The sequence below is a fragment of the Pelmatolapia mariae genome, linkage group LG1 (assembly GCF_036321145.2).
Source record: "Pelmatolapia mariae isolate MD_Pm_ZW linkage group LG1, Pm_UMD_F_2, whole genome shotgun sequence".
Lineage (NCBI taxonomy): Eukaryota > Metazoa > Chordata > Actinopteri > Cichliformes > Cichlidae > Pelmatolapia > Pelmatolapia mariae.
This window is the reverse complement of record NC_086227.1, coordinates 30,495,635-30,521,266: the sequence shown is the minus strand read 5'-3', so window position 1 is coordinate 30,521,266 and position 25,632 is coordinate 30,495,635. Positions and strand designations below refer to the sequence as shown.

The window sequence follows — 25,632 nt, the reverse complement described above, 5'->3', positions numbered from 1 at the left end:
TTTATTATACTTATACTATATATATATATATATTTATATATTTATATATATATATATATTTATATATATATATATTTAGATGGAAAGGTGAAAACAGAGTCGACAGGTACCAACAGTCTCTATAGTGTTTTATAATTTCAGGCAAGGTGCTAAGGGATTACACAGTCAATACTACTCTCACAGCTGCCAACAAAGGGGACTTAAATATGGTGTGTAATAACATGTTTTCCATACCGTATGTGTGGCAGCATTTCGCACACCATCGAGCATCTCCATGACAACTTCTCATAGTGCCATTTGCCACAGTAAACTGTTCAGAATAGTATGGCAGCTGTGCTTTAGATACAGTAGTATGCACTCAAAACACCAGTATATATAATATGAACTGAATTTATTCTGCAGCTAAAACACCAAAAAGCCACATCTACTCTGTTGGCTTCAAATTAAACAATTCTTTCTGAAAGACTGAAACTGTCTCCTTTTTAATATGCAAGAAAGGCAATGGCACTTTTATTCACCATTGTTCTTTTGAACCTGTGACACCATTTCCTTCAGCACAATAGAAATGCTTTATTTTTAAAATACCCTTGGAGGCAGTTGGAGGTGGAAATTGCCCGCAGGTGTGCGTGCATATAAAATGGTAATGGGGACAGACAGACACAAAGCGCTGTTTGGGTGCTGTGCTCATGAAAGGCCAATCCACTGATTGAGCTGTCACATTCACAGATGCCGTAATAAAACTAAGCAGGGCAATTACTGTAGATGGAGAACGGTAGGTAGCAGAAGAAGAGGGGGTGGAAGGGTGTATGTGTGTACGTGTTTGGGGGGGGTTAACAATATGTCCTCCCCTTAAATACCCCAACGGGAGACAACAAAACAAAGCAAATGTATCCGTCTGTAATAATGCTGGGGGAAAAAGGGGGCTTAACTAATGTAACAATTCTCCAACAAGCACAGGAACATCAGAGAATGCTAATAAAGCTTTCACCTTATCTGTGCAACTTTCTCTTTTATGCTGATGTCTGTCTAGGCGCATTGTGCTCCTTTGAAAGAAATGAAGGCACACAACTTCAAACACAAACCATTTACCAAGAAATGTTCAGCAAAAAACTGATCAAACCCAAGACTTTAAATTAATAGGGGGGGGGGTAAAGGGCAGCAAGTGTGCTAAGATGATAATCAGGCAACTCTCCACAGTACTAAACTACTGCATTGCCATCTAGTGTACACAAAGGGGAATAGCATATGCAGGCAGGATAATGTAAATACAGAATAAGTGTTACGTGCATTAAATGGAACTTCTGGAGCTGAAATAAAAGAAGATTTTATTTAACACATTTATATGAAACAACAACTTGAAAATTGATCTTTTATAGAGGTGTGGGAAATGTTAAAAATCTACAATGGGCCATATGCCTGTGCATACCTTCAAGTCATTAGGCAGAAAAGAAACCAAATAAAAAATTGTTAATTTTAGTCATTACAAAATTAAATCAACATTTAAACCTGACGAGTCAATTAATTCTATTAATGATGGTATATATGGTAGTAAAGAAAATATAGCCAATACCTTTTTAAATGAACTTTGAGTTGTATTCCTTAAGGTTTTAATACTGCAAACAACAAACTATAAATCTGGCATGGACAATGCTTGAATGGTAATTATGAATAAGTTTATTAGAAGATTTGTCTCATCAATAAGAAACAAAATGGCCTGTGGAGATGAGCTGAATTGCTTCTGTTCTGTATTGGGAAACGTTAAGAAATCCTTACACTGTCACTCATAATTTGCTCTATTGTTTCTGGGCAGCAGGGTGACCAGCTTTTTTAAGCTCTCTTTTCTATAAAAGGCTGTCCGTGGGGTATGGGCTCAGAGTCCTTGGCCTCCGGCAAATATGAGCTCGAGGGCAGCCTGGATGTCACCATCTGTGGCCTGTAGCGCCCTCAGCATCAGCTCCTCATCCTGGATCCCCATATCTCTGAGCTGCTGCATCTGGGACTGCCAGCGGCCCTAGCAAAACAAAAACATGTTCAAGGCCTAATCTTTTATCCACACATAGCCCTGTCTAAACAAGCTTGCAGCTGGACTACATACCTAAGCCAATACCCAATGAGGAAAATGGCAGTTATATTATTATTTTCTCCATAAACTGAACACATGTGGGATTTATTCAGTTAGTTCACCTGCAGAGCAGACATGTTGGTGGCTTGCAGAGCTTGCTGTAGTGCTTGGCTGAAAAGATCGTTACTGACTGGTGTCCCTGCTGGCATGGGGGCTATGCCACTGGAGGGGTCCGACTTAATCAAAGACAGGATGAGAAATAAAAGCAAGCAATGATGTAGGGAGTGTTGGGAATAATGCTTTTGTAATTTTTTTTTAATGTGTAACATTATAATCTTAAGTAAATTCTGCATAAATTTACTGTTTTAAAGATTTATGCATGTTTTTGAATATCTATCTCAAAATGGAAATAACCCTCACTTGGCTTGCCGTTGTCGGAGTGACAGCGCTGCTATCAGGAGTGCTAGCAAGGGCCAGTGCAGTTGCCAGCTCACTCTGTGTAATAGGTCTCGGTCCTGTTGCTCCACTATGGCTCAGGGACACTGGACGCATTCCTGCCGAGACTCCGCCTCTGTTAGAGGGGCCTGCTGGGCTACTCTGTCACACATATTTAGGCACACCAAGTGACGTTATGGCTATTAACAACATTAAACATCACACAGCATCAGTGTTTCTATACATGATCTTTGCAGTTTGGTATTGACGTACAGACTGGAATTCATCCTCATCATCTGACATGCCCTCAAACATGAAGCCTCCTGCCAAGAAACACAAAAAGATTTGTCTGATTAATAACCTGGACATTCACTTAAAAGAAGCACGCACAATATTGTTAAAAGGAAGAAAAAGCACAATGAATTTTAGATGATTTCGCAGTTGGAACTACTTTATCAATATGCTCCTCCTTCAGTTCAGTTGTATTGCTTACCCGGCATATCACTGTATGAACTGGTTGATACATTGCGAGAAGAGCTGGCACTGGACTGAGCGGGCATACTGCCTGCCACAGAATGCAGGACCAGGATGATGGCATTGACAAGGGCCGGATGTGAACTGATTAACCTATGAGAGACAGACAACCATCCACCGCACTGTACATGAATATTATGCGTCATAACAGAGCTGAAATCAGAGGAAAGCCATACTCACCCATCCAGCATGTTGGGGTCTGTAAACTGTACAAAGAGATCTTTATCCTGGAGCACTCCTGAGTGTGGATTTAAGGAAATTGTTACTATTTGCATGGTACAACAAAACCCGCTTAAAGATGTTCATCAAACTCAGAATGACCTTACCTAGAGCAACTGGATCTGACCTGAGTCCAGGTGTGGCTACAATAATCTGATCCAGAGACTCTTTGTTTGTCAGCATTTTATAGACCTATGAGAGGGGAAAAGACAATAAATATAGTAGCAAAAGAAGAAGAAGTGGTGATGTAGCAGCAGCTGCAGTAACAGCTGTGGTATTTACTAGTGTTTTCTTACGATAACATATGAAACTTCTGCCTCTCTGTTAGGGTTAGGGTTAGCTTTGTTTCTTTGATCGCAAACTCCTCGGAGACCATCAAGAGTTAAGTAACCAAACTTGGCACAAGGGTACATCTTACGACCCTCGAGTTTATAATCTATATCAGATATGATAAGATCATCCTGTTGCCTAGCAACCAACTAGCAAGCTAAAATGAGTAATTTGTAGTATTATTCATGATATATTATGATGCCATCAAGTGTCTTGGCAGCCACTGTTACGGGTTCGAAATTGAGGACGAGAGTAAAACAATGATGGTCCAGAAGAGGTCGGTCAAACAATTGATTTTAATGAATGCACGCAGCGTGGAGAGGTGCAAACTGCAAAACATCAGTTGTACATCTCTGCCCAAAATACACTCTAGATTGCTTTTATAACATCAGGGTATTGTAACGCCCCTTCTTGCGTTTACAAGCACATAATTTGCATGTAGAGAACATTCATGTATTTTAAGAGATAACTGCAGACACAGAAGTTCCCCTTGTGGCATACTCTTCCGAATATGGTGATGATCTAAGGCCTTTGAGGTCCCCATGGACTGGACATCCTTTCGTCACCTGTCACTAAGCAAACTCAAATACCACAAGAAGCTGAGTACATTCAGGCCTTTGCTCAGCTACTATTTTACTGTAACAATATACTCAGGCTCTGAGTTATGATATATATATATTAACTCAATCATTTTAAAGTAGTTATAACTGCACCTGTAATAAACATGTTAATATTTGATTATGATAACCCCTATAATATAACTTATAACATAATGCCAGCAGCTTCAATAAACACTTTGATGAAATGATAATTAATGTAATGTTAAGGATGATGGTTAGATACAGTTCAGCAGTGACCTAATTTCTTTAAATATTACACCACCAAGCAATGAGCTAAAATATCCTGTTTTTAGCCACATGAAAGCATCTTATTGTTTTATTTTCATGCCAGTAACATCTCATTTATAGCCTCAAAAGTTGAATTATACATGTCTAGCAACCAGTTAGCAATTGGCTAAAATGACCCATTTTTAGCATATAATAATAATAATAATGGATTGCATTTATATAGTGCTTTTCTAGGCACCCAAAGTGCTTTACAATTCCACTATTCATTCACTCTTAAATTCACACACTGGTGGAGGCAAGCTACAGTTGTAGCCACAGCTGCCCTGGGGCAGACTGACAGAAGCGAGGCTGCCATATCGTGCCATCGGCCCCTCTGGCCAACACCAGTAGGCGATAGGGTAAAGTGTCTTGCCCAAGGACACAACGACCAGGACAGAGAGCCCGGGGATCAAACCAGCAACCTTCCGGTTACAGATGAGTCGTAAAAAGTGAAATAAAAAAAAAAATCAGGTTAATAGATGTTAACCTAATTTTTTTTTTTTATTTCACTTTTCTCGTGGCAATGCAGTCTATCAGTATGCCAAAAAGTAAAAACAGGCCAAGCAATACTGTAGCATGGGCAAGTACTAGTTGTTCAAATACATTATATATAATGTAAATGACAAGTTGAGGATGATAGCAATGATGTTTGTGGGCCATAACACAGCACCCAAAGCATGTGAACTAACAAGTACCTCGGATTATATACATCTACAGGACCTGCTGTATCATCTGACCTGACTTTTATGAGCTACACTATATGGACCAAAGAACTGGGGTACACACTTCATAACTCTTTACTCCCTGAAAGGTTACTAGAAGTAACCCTTGAACTTGTTTTTCTGAAGTGAATGGCTTCTGCCATATGTCAGGCCTGCTTAAAGAACAAGATTACTGGGTTTGGTCTCTGCCTGTGCAGCTTGGAAAAACCCAGAAACAATTCCAATGGATGTTAAACAACATCTCTTTTAAAAAAAAAAAATTCTGGGGTGTCAAAAAACTCATCATTAAGGGTACAGGGAGGTCATCAAATGCCGTCTTTATGGGGGAAAGATTTAATAATTGAATAAGGTGCCCCTGGAGCTCCAGTAGACCAGGGCCAAGCAGCTCCTGTAATGCATATGTGGCACACTGGTTTTGTTCATATAGTGCACTATCAATAGCAGTGACTTATTTATACCAGTTTATGTAGAATCCACCTAGTCCAATCTTTTTTAAGCCAACATGCTGTAATGTTGCTGAGGTTGAATGCTGCAAAAGCTGCAACAGTTAAACTCATTTATGTTTAAAGCAGCTCCTAGTGGCCTGGGGTCTGTTTATTCATAGCTCCGACGTGCAACTAGGGTGATGCAGTCAGAGGTAAACACCACTGAACAAAGATGCATCCAAAGGACAGTGGAGAAGATTCCAGCTACTTGCGCCAAACTATCTCATGGTCAAGGACAAACACTTATTTGTTTACTTATTTATGTATTTATTTTAGTTTAAGGCATGACCAAAATAAAATTTAGTGCCTGTGTCAAATAACTTTATGCAAGCTGTGAAGCCACATGGCCTAAAAAGAAAAAAGAAAAATAAAGAGCTAAGCCAATGAATTATGAATGATTTTTGTTTTTCCATTCTTACAGCTGATTCATGTTTTCACTTGATAACTATTCCCTTAACTCAACACAAAACAGCATTTCGTTTCTGGAACTACACTGCTGTCTGTTCAAGGCATGTAATCACTGTAAAAATAATAATAATAATAAAAAAAGCACAAGAAGCAGCTGTGAAACCACCACAAAATATTTCCAGCTGAGTGGTTCATATTTAGGGCCAACTGTTTTAAGCATACTTGTCATTAATGAAAGAGTACGATGTCTTTCAAAAACACAAAATGTCAACACTTGTGTACTTTTCTCTGAAAGATGAACTGCCTTGTCTAATGGCAGGGCTCTGGAAAGTAAAGAAGCTAATGATAGCTTCAGGACAATACATGAAACTCAAAGTGACCTTCAGTAGTCCCATTCTACTGCATGCGTCAGTTGCAGGTGCTGAAATGAGTTTCTTATTCCGGTACTTTACTTCAAATAGAGTTAACACATCATGGACTAACACTGGAAAACCAATGTTAATTTATAACGTCATTAACTAATCTAATCTAACAGCATTCACGCCTGGCTGAAACAGCAGCTTGTTTACACATTTGCCTAACAAGCAAAAGATCTCTGATTCTTCTTTTCCTCAAACAAAATTTAGATATTAGCCAAAATGGCTGTTGTAGAGAGAGAGAAATCTCATAAGAAGTGAATGAAGGATCAAGTTCTTTTTAACACTCACTAAAATTAGCTGAAATCCTAAGCAGCTCAGGTAGCGTCAGTGTATTTCCTCTCCTCTACTCACCGAGTCCCTGTAGGCCGAGCTGAGAGAATGAAGAGCAGCATGAAACACCCTGAACTCCCTTGCTGCATTTACCCTGTTTACTGGCTCTGGAAAATACAAACACACATTCAGATTCACACGTTCAATGTCATTTACAGCTAAACACAGTTTTAAGCTTAAATGACGCATACACACAGACCTGGACTACTCTCTGGCTCTGGCCATGTCTTTTTGAGGATGTGTAAGGTGGATCCTGGCTGAATCCCACAGGCATCCAGTGTAAGGTCATCTTTAAGTTTGCGTCCACAGTGGACCAACTCTGGTAAACACAGAGAAGAGTGGTGAGATTTTCACACAGAGACATGCACAGATTTCACTGACAGCTAACGGATGATGGTGACGTACCTATTAGTTCAGGGTCTGGGATGGAGTCTGGGAACTGAGCTGCAACAAGCTGTTTCAGGGTGGCGACCCTGTATCCGCCAGGTGGAACATCACCTGGCATCATCTCCGGGAAGTGGAAGGTAGATTTGGGCTGATCAACCAGCTTCAAAGACAGATTCCATTCTGACGAGGCCATCTCTTCCTGTTTATTAACCCTACACACCTGCAATTAGTCCACAGAACACAAGCTTAACACGGTGGGGTAGACCACAACATATACACTGTTAGCTAACAATGTAATATTACAGCTTCACTCTGCTTCAGTGTGAAGATAAGGCAGGTCTTTTTGACACAAAATAAACCTTAGACCCATGATCCACAGGAGGAACTCACGACAAAATGCGCTATTACCTGACGATTACCTTTTCTACGAGGTTGTAATGAATCACGTTACCACTCAACCCGGTTAGCTGCCTAGCGTTTGCTCACGAAGCATGCCGATTTTCTAAATTAAACTTTTCATGCCGTTTAGTTTGGGTGATTTAAAACAATTCTTTAAAAATAACTGAGTCTTATAGAACTAAGAATAAAACTAAAACTCTGTATGAATAACTGCACACTCACCCTTTTGTTGTTGACACTGAATTCACTTCCTGGTTTTAGTCACGTGTCTAGGTTGCGTTTACGTCCACTGTCCAAACAAAGGAGCTTTCACTTTTCTGTGATATTCATAGATAGATATATTTTCGAAGATTTGTGATGACTCTTTAACACACACACACACACACACACACACACACACACACACACACACACACACATATATATAAAATCATTATTGGAATGGGAAATAAATGGAAAATAAATGCTAATCCAACTTAGCTCTCGGTCAGACTGTTACATCAGTATCTCTATCCCACGGCATCTGTGGGAATACGCTAATTGTAATTTCACAATTAGCGTATTCCCACATAGAATGACTTTCATATCCTACCTGTCCAAGATGGAATCAGTCCAAAATTCTCCATCCCTCAACCGATAAATCTTATATAAACCACTTTTTAAAACTACTTTGATCGCTGTAGTAGGGATTCACTTAATACCAAAATGGGCTTTCATGCTCTGAAATCAGTATTCAGAGAATTGGCATCACTTTTCATGATATGGAGATTACTAATTATAGAGATTATTAATGACTTTGTGTTAATAGCTGTGGATAGATTATATTTTATATTATATTTTCTTTGTTTTCTGATGATGCTGACTTAACTATATTGGACTGACTGTGTGTGTTAAAGTGCATACAGTATATACTGCACTGAATGGTTAATTAGTCCACTTTTACATGCAGTATTGAAAGAAGGTTTTACACAGAAACATGTAAAACTCTGAAGATTGTTTACAGGTGTGAGGAAAGTGTTTTGAGAGCCTTGCTGAGGGAACTGGTAGTGTTACCAATTGGAATAAACAATCATGCAAATATTCTAATATAAGGAATTATTAATATGTAAATTCATCGGTCACTATCTATGTCTGTTGCATAAAGCAGATTAATAATGACATTCTTCCATATCACAAAATCAGCATCAACAAAGAAAATAAAACATCTCACAAAACAGGGGTGGGCTATGGGCTATTATCACAAAGGTAAACAATACTATGAATAATAGATTATATTAAATGAGCCAATTATTTTCTATAAATCTTGATTTGATTGGTTAACATGTGCTACAACATTTAAAAGACTAGTCTGAATTACCAATAAACCGCTAGACAAGTGTAAGTGGCCACTTTGAATGAGCAATAAGTGCCCTTGGGTAGCTAATCAATTACTTTAGATGAGCAATTAACGAGTAAACATTTGTGAAAACCATAATTGACAGGAAATATGTCAGCCTGTTTCTCTGTAGCTGTACCTATCCATTACTAATCTGTCACTGAAGGAAAAGGAAGGAGGAAAGAACATGCTTTTTAAAGTTCATAAAATCAGGATTGTATTATAATGCAAATCAAATTTTGGGGAATAACTGAAAAAAAAAGTCCTACTGCTGCTACTACCATTAAATTATACACTTCTGTAATCGCCTTGTTCTCACCAGTTCTGCAATCAATGATAGACTTTATCAAAAAATTATACCCTTTATACAAAAAAAACAACCTTTATGTATTATCCCTTGCATTGCTTGTATTTGCTGCTAATATCCTACCAAATGACAATGTGCACAACTATCGACCCATTCTCAGCTTTCTTTCACTGCAGTTTCCCTCGTTGTTTAGCAGCTCTTAGGTGTCAGTGTGGGTATGGCCTATGTAGAAGTTTCTTTCTGTCTTATTTTGCTTGTTGTTTGTAGAGTTTTGTGTTTAGGTTTGCTTACACTCCTGTCTCATTGTCTTTATTTTTTAATCATCTGTGTGCTTACTCTGCTTTGTCCAATTCTCTTGGTTACCCTTATGTATATTAAAGTCTACTGTCTTCTCCTCAGCCTTTATCACCATGCATGTTTATCCTGCTAGTGTGTTTCCCACTCTTATTCTTGCATGTTTGTGGACTTTTTTCATTTCTGAATTGGATCGAAGCAACAAACAAAACATTACCTTTAGTAGCGAATGAGATCCATTCGCTACTAAAGGTGTGTTTTGTGTGTGTTTACTTTGCCTGCCTTCTCAGTCTGCATCTAGGCCCTAATTTCAAGCTTTTTGACAAATAATTTTGTTTTCTCCTGAAGGGTATACTATAAATGTAGTTCAACACAACCAAGCTTTCTTTGCCTTAGCTGGCTCGACAAAATTCAAAACCCAGCTGGATATGATGGGTATCATGACAGCGGTTATCAACTTTCTCAGTTAAGCTAGGCTTTTTGCTTCAGGCTCTGTGCTTGCTCACAAGAAAAAGTGCATTTCATGGGTTGCATAACTCTTCTTTCACACAAAATGATCCTTATGAGCGCTGACTGCTCCAATAAGAGACATGATTAGCAGATGATGATGATAAAATTGTGATGAAAAATCAATAAAGAACATCTAAAATATAACAGTAAAATACAATTCTGTTGCAAATGAGACAAAAGATTAATACTGTAGAAAATAGTTTATCTTGGGCTTTAACAATTTAACAATTTACATGAAGAGTGGTAAACATTTAATTCCAGTTTAAAAAAAAAATATATATATATATATATATATATATTTTTTTTTTTATCACTGAGCGCACTCTAAGTACCACTATCTTTTTTTTTTTTACATCTGCACATTAGAGCTCTGAAATGTCAAACTTTAATCAATTTAAAGATACATTTTCCCATCCCATAGCCCGCTGAAGAAGACGTGGAAATCACTTTAGTTTGTCAGCAGATCAAAGGGAAATTAATTTGCCAAGCCATTAATATCACTTTGTAGCACACCCCTCTGTTATTGTGTTGTTTTCTTCTGAATGTTGTGTTTTATGAAATACAGCAATGCTGTATGTGGAAAGAAAAGTCGATGACTGCATGTGGGGGGGAAAGTGTGCCAAATAATGCTTAAGTTATGGCACCATGATTGTGTCCATTTCCATATGTATTTGGCTATGGAGAAGGGTTTTCAATCAACCTAAAAGTGCTCCAGTGCAGTCCTCCACAATCTCAACTGCAGATTGCTGGATGTGGGTAGTGCTGTGTATTGGTCGAATGCTGACCTGTTCCCAGAACAGGGAAAAGAAAAAGAAGAAAACAGCAGAATCCACCAAGAATGGAAGAAGCACAAAAAACCCCATCAAAGATATTACAAAAAACTGAACATTTTATGAACATTGCAGACAGTGGCTGCAGTGGACAGTTTCCATTATTTTTATTTAGTTTTTGTCTCTGTGGCTGGCTGATGGACCAAGAACAGCAAAAGCAAGAGTATCATACTTTTGACACAACCCCTATCTGACAACAGACACTGTTTGTAGCTCTTCACAGACTGCCACAGACGCCCAGTGCACTAGCACTGCTGAACCATAATTTCCTGTTTAGGCGGCACATGGATGGTGCCAGTGTGTGGGGGGCTTTTTTCAGTGGCGTTGTTTTGAAATTGTAACCAAATTGCAAGCATCCAAAAATGATTTACAATAATTTGTGTTATCTCCGGATGAAAACAAAAACTTGCCAAGCACAATACAATTCATTCTTTCGTTATTTGTGTGTGTGTGTTTTATTTTATTTATCTATTAACCTATTAATTAAAAAAATGCACATTTTACCACATTAGGGCCACCATACCTTTTAGGACCATACGATCTGCACACACTTGGACTTGGAAGTACTCAGTCAAACCATGTATTTATCCTGAAATACGTGGCAAGAAAAGTCGATGAGTTCACGGAAAAAAGGTACGACACTAAATGGTTAACTGGGGGATGGGGGTCAGCATGACATCACTGCTGGACGAAGCAGCAAGGAGTGGTTTCTGTGAAGAGCTCCCCGTCCCAAATCAATGGAACATACCCAAACACTCAGGAAAAACGCCCTCTAGTTCTATCCAGCGTCAAAACAAAGTGTTATAGCCGTGCTTTGCTCTAAGAGGAATGAACTGCTCTGGAAAATCATACCGCCAGCGCTGAACAGAGAAAAGAGTCGCCTCCGCTGGAGGGTTGGTGGTTTTCAAGTTTCTCCCTCTTGTCATGGTAAGCATTTATACATAGTGTTTGGGGGCAAAAGCACCAGCTAACCGGCATGTTTTGTTTGTATCATAGTGAAAAAGCTAACGGGAAACTTAGGTTATTTTAAAAGACGAGCAACAGCTGGGGAGAAGGGAAACTCCACGAAGTCGGGCCAGGGAGGCGCTATGGCTGACTTACACAGGCTTAGTCTGCTCTGTTCACCGGGTCTAGAGACACGTCTAGTACAGATGTTTGTAGCTTACCTTTTAAACAAGTCGTGGGCCTACTAAGCTAGACAGTATACTCTATCAAAAATGGAGCTAAAAAGCTCATATTTATGAATTAAACGGACTGCGCCCTCGTTTGATAGAAAGTGAGCATTGCATTAAACGGTAGTTCTAAATAAAGTAACATTCATAAAGAAGCTGGTTACTACTGCAATATCTTCCTCCAGTTTCCTCATATTTTCTTTCTTTGTGTTTTTGATTGAGCTGTGGTGATGGAGGCCCGTGTTATATTACTGTTACCAGATTCAAACAAACTACATGTGGGGTAAATAGTACCCTGGTAGTACTAAAAAGTCCTACCAGACTGATAATTTGATATATCTAACCTAAAAAAAATCACACAAACAAGCGATGCAGGCTTAAGGTTTGAATATTAAGAACACATATACTTTATTTACTTTGAATACAGTTTAACACCCCTGTTATAAATTTAAATAAAGGCTAAAGTTTTTTTTGTGTGAGGTCTCTTTACACTCATATATTTCCTCCATTAACTGTTATAACTGTTACCTGCTGTTTCAGCTGCTGTTCTGGCTTCAGTACAGATCTCTTATGTGTTTTTTATGAGACTTGTATGTGTTTACTTTTGTAAACTAGAACCAAATCAGACAAATCAAATCTCAATATGTGGGGGATAAAAATAAGATAAAAACGCTTGCATGCATAAAGTGGCAAACCAGGTTATCCTAGATTACATTGGTCACCAATCTGTACTCTAAGACAGATTGGGGCTTCATATTTCTACATAGAAAGACAAGGCTTTCTCCTAATCTTTGCTTCTTAATGCAAAACTTGAAGGATAAGTTTTTCTCTAGAGTGAACTTCTTGGATGTCAAAGCAGGATGACAGTCAGGAAAGTGAGGTTGCAAGTCGGCATATTTGCTCTTTAAAGAAAACAAGCTAAGAAGGTTGGAAGCCACAAGAATGGTGCAAAGAGGATGTTGCCTGCCGTCATCCTGCAATTGTCACTTGATTGTGCAGCTGCGCTTAGCAGGCAGGTAGATCTACCCGTGGTATGCAGGAGGATGTAGAATTTATCATTCAGGATATTTCTCTATGAAAACTAATCACTGAAAAAAAAGCGAAGAGGTGGCTAGGGGATGAGCTCATTTTGTCTTTTTTACAGGTGCTCTACCTTTTTTTATTTCTTGTTTTGTTTTGTGAGAAATTATGACACTTCAAAGGTTATACTGGTATTCCTCCCCCGTGCCAATCCACATGCAGCATATATCAAGAATGCCGTAAGATAAATGTTACTCTAAACTTTGCAGGTTACTAAGAGCCAAATATTGATTTATACAGATGTATACACTTTTTTGATATTATCAGGACACCCCTGCCTCATAGCAGTCACTAAATTACATGTTGAACACTAGTATGAGACTCAAGGTGGCGCTGTAGTGAAAACTTTATATTTGGCATTTAGTAGTAAAAGTTAAACTTTCTTTACAGCTCTTTAGCCATAAGCCCCTTTTTTAAGTTTATTAAGATATGCTTTTCAGTTTGATGAGTGAATTATATATTATACTTTTATTAAATTATGCTGTAAATGATTTGACTAAAGGAATCCAGTCATTCCTAAGTGGACTCGGGTAAAATCTAGCTACTGCCTCTATATAAATTTTAGGGGCTCACTTTCTGTCTTTAAGGTTTAAAAAATGTCAGTATTGTGAGTGAGGTGAATGATGGTCCACATGATTTGAGGAGCTTGATAAAAATGCTTTATGCCAATCAGACATTTGAGTCAGAAAGGTGAGTCAAGATTTAATATCTTGGATTCAAGAGTGTAGTAGTAGTAGCAAAGAAAGAGGACCACTATAACTCAGATTACTTAAAAGAATAGAGTGATGGTACAATGAACAGGGCAAAATTGTTCATCTTAATGTTCTGTGACATCTCAAGAATCATTTCCCTTTCCCCTGACCTCAATAAGAACTTTAATAGTCCTTAACATATAATGTCAAAATGATATAAAAGGGCAATTATGACTCAAAAGCTTACAACTAATCACTAAGAGAAATTTGAGCCTTTTTTCACTGTCAAGCAAGCTTTTGAACCCCTTTCTTTTTTTCATTTATATGGTCTTATGACAGTGCTGTCAATTAACTATTATAATACCATGAAAATAATTTAAATGTCAAAACCTGAATAAAAAGCTGGCAGTACTTTTTATATATTGATGTAAGATGGTGATGGATAATATTCAACTGCAACTTCCTACAGCTAAGCTTTATTGTATTCTTATATATAGGTTGTGACATGCATGTTTAGTTAACTAAATCTTAAATTGAAAAAGGAAAGAAACAAAAGCTGGTAAGGGGTCAGCAATGTGACTCATTCAGTAAAATCTCTTTGATGGCTTCCTGATGTCTGGGCTGCACAGACTGAGTCAGACTGTGGTTTGGTGTGTTGGCAGACTACAGTTCATGCTACCATTAGGAATATATTTAGGTAAATCTGGAAAAATGCTGGCTACAATACACATCTGCTCTTTTATTCAATGAATATTTGTTCTCATTGTTGAGTCTCGCTGCTGTGAAGAATTCGGTGTCTCTAAGGTTAGAGAAATTCAGATTGTGATACAGAAAGTCTGGAGTGGAGAGCAGAGCTGTTGTGGAAAATGCGATGAAACAGCACTCTGGCCCACATCCTCTCTGCTGAAGCCATAAATGGAAACTCATGGAAAAAGCTTTGGCTAAGCCATGAGGTGGAGCTACATGATGAAATGATTCATAGCACTAAAACAAAACATTTGATCCATCAGCTGTTTTCCCATTTTGAGATGTGTTTGCACATGCAAAACATAACGCAAAGTTTCCAGAACTTCTAGATTTGTATGATCCACCAGAAACTTTTATCACTTGTGGTAAGTGGTAGGGAGTTGCCCAGCTTACAGTCATACCTGGATGTTCAGGGTTTTCATCAAAGCAGTGAATCACACTCAGTGATTGCTATAAATCCTGGATAATCCTCATTCATGTGGTATAAAAGAAAAAAACAAAGCTCTGAGCTAATTTTCTGTGTTTTCAAAGAAGTTGCATCGAGGTAGGACTACTCGGATGTGGCAAAACAGTGATGATTATTTTGGTTAGTAATTATCTAGATTATTTAAATACACCAACATTAACTTTAAAGGTTGTCTTTTTACAAGTGATTTATTCGATCTTTAAAAACTTTGGAGTGAACTTTTAATGAAAAAAGCGGATACTGTGGGAAACAGAGTCATTTGGCCCCTGCCAGCCCACAGTCTCTACTGGGATGTCAGCAGGTACAGAAAGGGGCAACAAAAGGCAGATTCGCATTGCTCAGGAGAGCTACACGATAGCCAGAGAGAAAGAGATGGAGAGCTGAGGTCAACAACTGATACTGTGGTCGTACACCTCCAAAACCAGACCAAATGAGAGACCATGGGAGACGAAAGCAGCTGCAGGCAACCGTTAAGGATCCTTCCACAGTTTCACCTACAGAAGCCTTTTAAAACTTTTGCTCCTTCTACCTAGATGTTTTTAACTCGAAGCAATGGGAGTTATCTACAGAATGTACAGTTGTGGTTAGAAGTTTACATATACTTATCATGGGCATACATTTTTTTTAAAGTAATTAAAGATGCATGCTGTGCAATCATTTCACTCTGGAAAAAGAATTGGTTCAACAAAATCATTAAAAGCCCCAAATAACCCTTATATTCATGCCCATGATAAGCACATGTAAACTTCTGACCACAAACATATATGAAAAGTTCAGTTTTCCTTGTCCAATTAAGTTATTTTTTTTAAATAATTGACTGTTTTATGTTATTAACATTGTTAACTATGTCAAAATTACTTAACGCATGTAGTATTATAATCCACAAAATACCAGTTTTCTTTCTGCTGTAATAGCCAAAATATTGTTCATCAATATTGTTTATCTCAAGAAAACATTACCTAGAGATTGTGTGTACAATAGTTGCAAAATGTAACAAAAAAATGTAACAAAGTGGTGCTTTCTAGCATCTGTGTGTTTGTGTGTTTTTTACACTGTTAACCACTAATTCATATTCTGTGGTGGTATCACATTGACTTTCTTTCTTTGGGAAAAAACAATAGAGTCTTCAGTTTTATCCAAGATGCAAAATCAGGGTTTTGTCTCAGCAAATACAGATACAAATAATGACCTTTACCAATCTAGCTGAGATAAGTATCTTATAAATATTTCATGCATGGGAGAGTGGAGGTAGACAAGGAGGAGATAGTTTTGTCTGGCTGTACTTACTCCTCACAAAGTGTTTCCCTCTGGGGAGTGGAGAGAATGATTTGGCTGTTTCCTGTCAACTTTGAAAGTCCCCATTTGTCATCACAGCTTTACTCGCTCTGAAAAGAAAGAAGCTTTCAGCAGGCCAGAGAAAGGACTGTCGTAGTCACCTTCACATGTAAGTTAGTTTGTCAGTAAAGTTTGTAAATGACAAAATTAATTTGAGACTTTCATATAGAATATATTGTCTTCTCATCTCAAATTCTCTTCACTTGGGAGAACAAGCTAAAGAACACCAAAACACATTAGTATAAGGCAACCCGTCTGGTTTCAGTAACCCTCCAATCAGCTCATCACCTTATGTTGCTATACTATTGTGTCCTTGTTATAAAAATCTTGGGGCTCCTCATATATCTGTGTCTTTTCCTCCGCAGCGCTGTGTCTGAAGAAGTTGACCTGCACTTTGAATCCATCCTGAAAGACCATGCTGTCCCTCCTGCTGTCCGCAGTGCTGGCTGTCCAAGCGATGGGTGGGTGTTGCTGCTCCCTCTGCCCTGCTATTAGATTCGAGTCACTGCGGTGGGAAATGTCACCGCTTGTTAAACAATACACCCTGCAGGGCCTATTAGTCTTTTGCCTTCAAAGGCTTCACTGGGAAAAACAACCTTTCAAATGAGGCTACTCCCAAAAAATAATGTGCCAATAGTTTAAAAGTTATAAACTGTCCCTGTTTAAACCCACATCAACTGAAATGAGTTGTCAGAGAGCAAATTCCTATTTAAACAGATGTCTGGCTAAATGAGAAAAGGGATATTTTTCACAGTAATTCTTTTGAGTTTAGTTTTAAAGGGTTACAACTTCATCATATGAGGTTATTTTGTATTTTCTTTATAATTCAGCTTGTAAAAGAGAACAGCTTTGACCTTTTCCACGCATGTGAGGAGTGGCGAGAGCTCTGGGCATAGGTAAGGTGCGCTGTGAAAAATGCTAGAAGTTGAGTTTTCCTGCCTTGACTCAAGAAGGGTGATGAGGAAGTCATCGTATTATATTTATAACACTGGGAAGCAGGGTGCTGGTGGTTGATGTTGCAACTGAGGATGCATGACTCGCATAATCAAAAGTTTCACTTCAGTAGAAATGACGCTCAAAGAAAACTTGTCATCATAAAAAAGAAACAAATAGCCTGGGCTGACGTGATGGCATCTCATGACAGTAAATAAAAGAAGGGAACGGCATATGCCGAAAGAAGTATCAACAGTGCATATATTTCAACATCAGCCCTTTCTCAGTTGGTGTGTGGCTGATGCCATGTAAATTTAAATCTCATATTGAGTACCATTCTTCTATATTAATATATAGCCTGAAGAAGAAGGACAAAATCAGATCGCAAATCCTCAAAGTTCACAAAGAACTTTTATCGTCCAAAACGCCATCATTTAAAGAGCTTTTTTTGCCTTTTCTGCTCTCCAGTTGAGCTGACACAACCTCCTATCGGCCATCAGTGGCACATTTCAATCTTGACTCAGTGGACCTAAGTGTCTTCAGTGGTTCATTAGGGACCTATTCTCTCCCAGCACAAATGGGCCTGCGGCCTGCTCATTACTGGCTGTGTAGCATCCACTGCCTAACTCGCTTCCCTCAGTGGGAGGGAAGAGGAGGAGGAGGTGTCGGGGACTGATGGAGCTCTTTAACTCACGGGTAATGGGCTATATTGTAGCTCACACAATGATTCACTTTCTGCTAACTGGAGCACTAAGTGAATTAGTTGGAGTCTAGTTTGATAGTATAGTCTGCCTATGTAACACCGTATCATATTACAAAAGTCTCATATTTTGTGGACATTATTTAAACTATTATTATCACCACTTCCTGTAGCTTTAGAGAGTTTCTGCTGGCACACACAGAAACCTACAGACTTGTGCATTTCACTGAGCATCTATTTGTATGTGTGGACGGCTGTGCTGATATGATCCAGGGTCTCCGAGGTCTCTAACTCCCTCGCTGGGATTACTTGCTGTAATCTTTGTTGTACTCAACCATGTCATTTCTTGATAATTCCTGCAAGTTCCCATATCAGCAGACGTGATTTTACTTTGTGGCCTTTGCCAAAACACTTTGTGAGAATGGTATGTTTTGGGGTAAAAAAAAGAAAAAGAAATAAGGCACATGACAGCACTGTCATCCCAGCATAGTAACATTGTCTCTGTAGCTCCCAGCTGTATCCTGACTCAGGAGTCAGATGATGGATTATTCTGAGTAAAATCTCTCCCTGATGTTACTCATACAGCACTGCACAGCTGTTGCCTCCAGAGCTAGGAAGAGCCTTGTCTGTAGGTGGATGTTGTTTTTCTCTATTTAGGAAGCAGGAGAGAGAAAAGATTGCCACCCTGCTCAGAAGTGGCTTTGACCCCTGACCTTACGTGTTACTTAGCCCAGATGAATTTTTTTTATCACGCTCATTATAACGTATTGTGGTTACAGGTGTCTGCAAATAGCAAAAAAATTGCAGATCCGTGTACAGTAATGCCTGAGCCACAACAGTTAGCTGAGTACAGTAACAGTCTTGGCTTGCAGCACACAGCAGTGTCAGCCTGTTGCAGAGCTAACAGGAGGCTGTCTAGCTAATTGCTTGTTGTTGTCATACTCTGTGTTCAGTTAGCACAGTCACTAGGCTGCCAGAGCTCGCTGTGGGCAGCTCTTAGAAACCAAACAATGAAAGAGAATCGCATCCATGCAAATGTAGAATTGAAAACCAGACACGATTTTTACTCTCAGTGATGGGAGCTGTAAGGTAATTCAAATTAACTAGCATAATTGGATAGATTGCATCTAGTAAAGTAGTCGCCAGGCACAGATTATGGCAGGGCCCCCAGAGCGTGAAAATAGCCCGCTCATGCCTTCATCTCTAGTGTACTTTTTAAAGGTCTGCTAACTATGAATACCCTCTTCCTTCCCTCCTTTTCTCTTCACAGCAATTGATTCTGCAGAGAGGGGACACTTTAGCCTGTGCACAAATTCAATTTAGGGTTATTACCCTGTATCAGTGATGTTTTTGCTAATTTGATTGTGTCCAGTAAAGTATCCTTTTAAAAACAATCGAGGACAGGCTCAACAAAGATTGGTTTCGCTGCAGTGCATACATAATGACGAGTCTCTGTTGGCTTGCCTCTGTCTCACTGTTTCCCAGCTCTTCTTTTCTTACAGTGCACTTATTGAAACAGAGTGCATTACCCAACAAGCACCTCATGATTATTTCAACAAGTCTTAAAAATGCTGGCTTGTGGATCGTTAAAAAATTGATACAGGTAATATGCCGAGATTGCAGTTCTGGAGGGGAAGAGTGGCCTGAAGCCATATGTGGGCCTGCTGTGTGTCTAGTAGGCTTTGATGAATGTGTTGAACGGATGCTGGTCTGTGCTTGGGAAGTGTCACAGCTACTACTGGCTTGCTGCGAAAGCATCCCAGCAGCTGACAGAGGGAGACCCCTGCTTGCCTGGTGTTGCGTCTGACACACGGCGGTGGTGACGTCGGGTGCTGTGGGGATAAAACTCTGCCTCTCTGTCTTTTGTCGTGATGTGTCGGATTGTTTCATGTTCAACTCCAACAACAAACACACATTAAACTGAATTTGCATGCATGATCTGCATTGTTTAGTTAAATTCTTTGGTCTGAAAAAACCAAACCACAATTGTGAGATATGCACAAGAAACTTCTTCTTTGGTAGATGTTGCACATTATAAATACTACAGCAAAATCTACTTCATAGTACATTTTAAGGTCTCATTACAATTATTGTTTTGTGGTAGGAGCCAATTTTGAGTTTCAGTTTCTTGGCTAACTGCGTGACATTTGAATCCCTTTCAGATACCTCGTAGTGACAAATATTTGAAATTATAGCCTTCCCCTGCTTTGGATTAATTTTCAGCTTCTTCAGTCACTGTTGGCGATACTAAAACATTTGAAGAGTATGAGAAATTATCAGCTCTAGATTCATCATCAAATAACAGTTCTTACTAACAATTTGTGACCTAGTGGAGCATTAACAAGTAAATGAATTAGTTTTTCACCTTTTGTAATTGGAAACAAACTGCAGCACTTATTTTTGTTAGGCTTTAAATATTAGAAATCATGTTCACTTTACTAATATCTGACCCCATGACCCTACTGCTACCTTCAGGCGCTCTCATGTACACCATCTCTTCACTAGTTTTTCTGTCTCCTGTTCATCAAAGGCTCTCTGTCCCTCCAGCTTGTAAGCCAGAGGCTTGCCTTTATCTGCCCACTGTTCTTTAGCCAACACCATCTGACTGCCGAAGTCCGTTAACGAGTTATTGACGGGATATGAGATGACATACTTCTATGAAGAAAGAAAGGCAGAAAAAACACAGGTAGAGAACAAGTAAGAGATGAATGAGAAAAAGGAAAATAGAGCAATGATAATTCCTGTTGTGATTTATGATATTTTTGAGAATAAGCTCTCGGTCCTCAGTGATTCCTATCCATATCATACTTAATATGCACATGCTCCCATCACTCAGTTAATGTTTTCCAAATGCATTTTTTTTCAAATAGGAGTGTTATGGACATGCACATCTGCTCTGACACCATGAAATCAAAAGCTAGTGTTCCCCTCAGACTTATACAGGGATTGGTAATATCATAAGAGTAATCGGTATGAAAGGGCTCGCAGATCCTTTGAGCAAAATCCTTTGATGTTCAGGTAGAGCGTAATGTGTAGAATAGAAATGTGCTGAGCTACAGTTACATTCATCAGCAGAGGGGGGCACTGTTGTAAAAGCATTTTTCTCCTGCGTCTCTCCCTGCCCAACCAAAACCCACTGTCGGTGCAGTCTGTTAGTATTGCACCTTACGTACCGGTTTGCTTTGCTGTGTCAATATTGCCCCAGCAATTTCCCCTCCAGTGCTTGTGCTTGATGTTCCTTATGTATTAAATCATATTAGCACTTGTTGTATCATGTTTCAGCAGGGCTGTACCTTTTAAACATGCACTTACTGTGTTAAACACTCATTGTGCAAATGGCTCCATTCCCTGTTACTGAATTGATGCCATTATTAGCTTTATGAAGTGGGACAGAATGGAATGAAATTAACTCTAATTGGAGCAAAGACACTTTTTTTGTAGTGCTAAAAAAATGATTATTGAACTGAGTGTTAAAATATTTTTTTTGTGGTGGACATTGATGATAAAGACTGGAGGTATCTTTGTAGATTACTGCAGAAACTCCTGATTTGAATAATGACGTGTGTGTGTGTGTGTGTGTGTGTGTGTGTGTGTCAAGGACAGTGCAAGGGGCCCAAGTAGTGATGTAGCACTGTGTATACATGTGTGTGTTTGTGTCTGTGGCTGATGGAACCTCTCTGCTCCAGAGCAACTTTGTAACAGTGTCTCCATTGTAGTGTCAGGGTACCTCATGTCCAAATCCTCTGACAGTGTGATGCTGTGGAGCTGTCAGCAGTCATACAGGTGTGGAATATCAATGTGCTGTCTGGCCTTTGGGTGTCTGTTTCTGCATGAAGTTGTCTCTCTGTCTCTATATGTGTATATGTCAGTAGGATTGTGTTTATGGACCTGGATTTTGTTTAAAACTGCATTCATACAGATAACACTGATACATTTCATCAATACTAACACTTTATGTAGCCTTTCCCTTTTCCAACAAAGCATAGTAGTGATCTACTGCAGTATACACATTTGTACAGCACTTGTTACTCCTACTGCACAATACTGTTTGTGCAAAACCTTTCAGCTCTTGTTGTTAAATCTTTGAAAGACAGCAGGAATGACATAACCATCTTTTTTTTTTTAATCTTGTAGTAACATCCATGCAAAACTGACCCTTTTTGGCATCAGCACAGTTTGTTTTTCCAAGCATTTTTTTTCCAGAAGGGATCAGATTTTGCAACGATCAACAGTTTGATTAAACTTAGGAACACTGGAACATGATGTGACTCTGAGAAGGCTAGAGATTAAAGCTAGGTGGCGTGGAGACTGAGCAGGTGGCTCATATGCCGTAAGGCTGTTGCAGATGCCTGGGTTTGAATCTGCCAAGAGCCATTTTCTGTGTGTCTTTCCTCTGTTTTCTTTCTAAGCTTTCTGGTCATAATAAAAGCTAAAACATCCCAAAAATACTTAAAGCTGATCAAAAGAGTGAATGCAACCTTTGAGACATAGTGTATTGTTGCTATTGGAAACTTTTCTCAAGTTTTCACTAATAAATTAGTTTATTTAAGTATCAAAAATTCTTCCATTTGTACATTTGAAATATAGTTGTAAAGAGATAGATTTCATGTCAGTTAGATTACAATTATGATGTGATTCACAGCAGGTAATAACAATCAACAACAATGCAAGATAAGAGTGTTATTGTCCAGGTCTTCATCTGTACTTCAGTATGTTCCAGAAAGAACATATGGTAGTAGCTTGTCCCTTGCACTCTTGCTCTACTTAAATTTTTGTTTACCTCTGTTTGTTGGAAAAGGCTTGGTTTTTATTTTAATTCTGCAGTACTATGATCTAGCAGCAGAAAACGAATGGATGCTTCGCTTTAGACCAGTAACCACTACCTAACTTGCCTCTTTTTCCTTCTCCCTGGATATATTCTGTATTGGTGCATGCTTGTCTGCAACAGGATATTCTTCTCATTTTTGCACCTTTTTAAACTGTCCTTGTCCCACACACATGTCCAAGCTCATTTGTAAGTCTGTCTTATCCTTTTCTCTCTTGCTGTATAGTGTATATGCATGGTCTTGTTTGCAGCTGAATGTGCTCGCACATTTTAGCCCTTTGTTGACTCACTTTTGGAGCTGTGGGGTAAAAAAAAATTGATGTTGAAATGAGTAAATTGCATGACGCATGTGAAGCATGTGAGTGAGTGACAGGAGGAAAGTGATGACAGGACATCTTTCCAGTTGTTGTTTTTTTTTTTTTTTAAATATATTTGGTTTTGAGCGTTTTACTTTAAATATTGCAAATTGTCTCTAATACAACTTTTTTGTCTGCTGTTTGGGCTGGACAGCTTGCCAGAGTACAAAGCTGCCAAAAGTATAAAGCTAACTCAAGCTCAATGGCACTATACTTTCCCTTCTTTCATGATATATAAAGCTGGTAGTATAAATTGTACATAGTCAGTTTTTTATTCACTCTATACAAGGAGTAAGGAGTATTTTCTGGTTTCACGAATGTCACAGCAGACTCTATTACTATATCAGTACCCTGGAAACATGGCTTTCCAATACTAGTTACTCATTCCACCGTTTAAGTATACTTGGTTAAGAGGCTCTTACTTGTTTCTTCTTATCTAATCTTCATATATCTGGTTATTTCTAACGTTAATCATTTAATCCAGATGTTGTTTGTACAGTTACATATACAGAAATACTTAAGTACATCAAGGTTAAAAAATAATTTGTTGAAAATTACACAAACTCAGCGACTGATTTTGTTTAACTGTAAATCCAGCACATAACATAACACAATAATTGAGGTGTGCACATCAGACTTGCCGAAATGAAAGCCTATTGTAATAACTAGATTGACTGTTGAAGGCCTACAGTCACAGCTCGGTAATCCAACGCGAACACATACTGCATCTGTAAATGCATGTGGGTGAACACATGCACACTCACCTGTCGGTATCTGTCAGTTTGATGCGAGGCATCTGTGGGTTTTATTTACCAACAGCCTCGTGCTTTACCCTGTGAGCAGCCCCAGTATAACAGTTCAGATTCACCTTTGCTGTCTTCTTGCATATCACACTGTCTCTCAGTCTCACAGTCAGCCTCCAAGCTCATCTCATGTGCCTAGTGAGCATGCTGTTCACTATATGAAAAACTCTGGGTAGAAGAAAACCCAGTAGCACCCATACCTTGCATGTCTCAGGAAAGCAGGATGGAAGGAGGTGTTGATAGTGACAAGGTAGTGGGTAGTCTTGAAAGTAGAGTGGAGAGCAGTGTGAAGATCACTTGCAGCCTTTTCTAGCCAGCCCTGTGCCTTGCTGCTAAGCGGGGCCCGTTGCCAGTGCTCGCAAAGGCTGTAATGAGTTTATTTCATGTCGGCTGTGAAAGTGCCCGTCTCTGTCTCGCAGGCACTCAAACAGAGCTGAGACCCATAAACACAAAGTGCAGTGTGTAAATCCCCACAGCCTGACATCTCCCAGCCTGCCCTCTATGGCTTCTGAGCATCTCTTTATCGAGAGAGAGAAGGGAGAGGTGAGATCCTCACTTACCCTCTGAGAAGACATGAATAGCCTGGAGACAATGTGCAGGGCAGCTTCCTCATGGAAGACCACAAGCACTGCAGTCTTTATCTTCTCCTGCTTATGCTTGTCTCTGCTCAGAAAGCGTGTTTTTTCGTGTCGGTAGCAGACCTCTGTGGAAACATATCAAAAAGTCAACTGTTGTACAGAAGATGATGTTTGTTGTGCAGCAGTGTTCCAAAAAGGTACAGCATCCTAGTGTAAAGTTGCATTCTCTTGGGGATGTTGTCTTTATGCTATATGAGTTGATTTCATTTAATGCATACAGCTTTATAAACCAAAGATTATTTAGGCACAGGTGAATAAAAAAACAAAACAACAATTTTGTGCTTTTGTATATGTTTTACATGCATTGCTGCCATTATATTCCAAATCATTTTTTTAGAGGGCAATCCAATATCTCTTTTTTTGTATTTAAATATATGTTGTCTTTCTGCTGTTTGCACGTAAACGTATAAATGATTTTGGTTGTAAGCAGCAGCAGATCAAAAACCGCGTGTGCTCATTCGCTTTGGCTTGTGGTGCTTCACCTCTGACGAATAGGACATCAGATGTGCGTTTTCCATGACGTCAACCGGCCTAGCTTGCCCTCCTCTCCTGTCCAATCCCCTCCCCTTGATGCAATGCAAAATTCCCCCCTTGTGTTCTCTTTCCAAACCCAAGTCGGTGTCTCTACACAAGGTCCCTGTGTAGAGCTGTGTCCTCACAGGGCCTTGGAGTGAGTGGTAGGTCACTGCTTAAAGAAGCAGTGAATGAAAGAGGTGGGAAGAGGTGGAGATGTAGAATGAGAGAGGGGAGTTTCTGTCTCTCTCTCTTCTCTGACATGGCTCTGGTCCGGGTTGAGGGATTAGTGTGTGAGGCTTCACCACAGCCTCTTCCTTGGCTTGTTTCCAGATATTATCTTTAAGTGTGAGCTCAACGCCAGCCTCTCTTTCTTATTCCCCTCTTCCCTTCCCCCTTCGTGTACGAACTCAGTGGTGTGAGTCATCCCAGGCTGCTT

The 25,632-nt window shown here is 39.2% G+C and overlaps 2 protein-coding genes across 3 annotated transcripts in view; one reads left to right on the top strand and one right to left on the bottom strand.

The window, feature by feature from the left end:
- Positions 1–1,308: 1,308 nt before the first annotated feature.
- On the bottom strand, positions 1,309–7,902 carry ubl7b (ubiquitin-like 7b (bone marrow stromal cell-derived)). 2 transcript variants are annotated; one of them, XM_063465326.1, is made up of 11 exons: positions 7,840–7,902; positions 7,237–7,438; positions 7,031–7,150; positions 6,853–6,938; positions 3,358–3,442; positions 3,212–3,269; positions 2,991–3,124; positions 2,771–2,820; positions 2,483–2,659; positions 2,185–2,298; positions 1,309–2,011 (listed from the first exon to the last, which is right to left on the bottom strand). In XM_063465326.1, the coding sequence occupies exons 2-11, from the start codon at positions 7,409–7,411 to the stop codon at positions 1,871–1,873; spliced, it is 1,140 nt and encodes a 379-aa protein (XP_063321396.1). In that variant the 5' UTR covers positions 7,412–7,438; positions 7,840–7,902; the 3' UTR covers positions 1,309–1,870. The 2 variants fall into 2 exon arrangements, with proteins under 2 accessions (XP_063321396.1, XP_063321335.1); XM_063465265.1 differs by lacking the exon at positions 7,840–7,902 and adding an exon at positions 7,627–7,736.
- Positions 7,903–11,629: 3,727 nt separating this feature from the next.
- The window catches only part of cd276 (CD276 molecule), a 67,214-nt gene continuing 53,211 nt past the window's right edge, over positions 11,630–25,632 (top strand). Inside the window, exons 1-2 of the mRNA XM_063465142.1 lie at positions 11,630–11,860; positions 16,791–16,886. Coding sequence (XP_063321212.1) covers positions 16,841–16,886 — 46 coding nt within the window. The 5' untranslated portion in view covers positions 11,630–11,860; positions 16,791–16,840. The remainder of the gene's footprint in view (positions 11,861–16,790; positions 16,887–25,632) is intronic.

Bases quoted from the DNA above. Each gene is read 5' to 3' on its own strand.
- ubl7b (XM_063465326.1), bottom strand. From the start codon at position 7,411: ATGGCCTCGTCAGAATGGAATCTGTCTTTGAAGCTGGTTGATCAGCCC. The intron at 3,270-3,357 runs GTAAGGTCATTC...ATCCACACTCAG, and splicing joins GTCAGATCCAGTTGCTCTAG to GAGTGCTCCAGGATAAAGAT. The intron at 3,125-3,211 runs GTGAGTATGGCT...TGTCTCTCATAG, and splicing joins GACCCCAACATGCTGGATGG to GTTAATCAGTTCACATCCGG.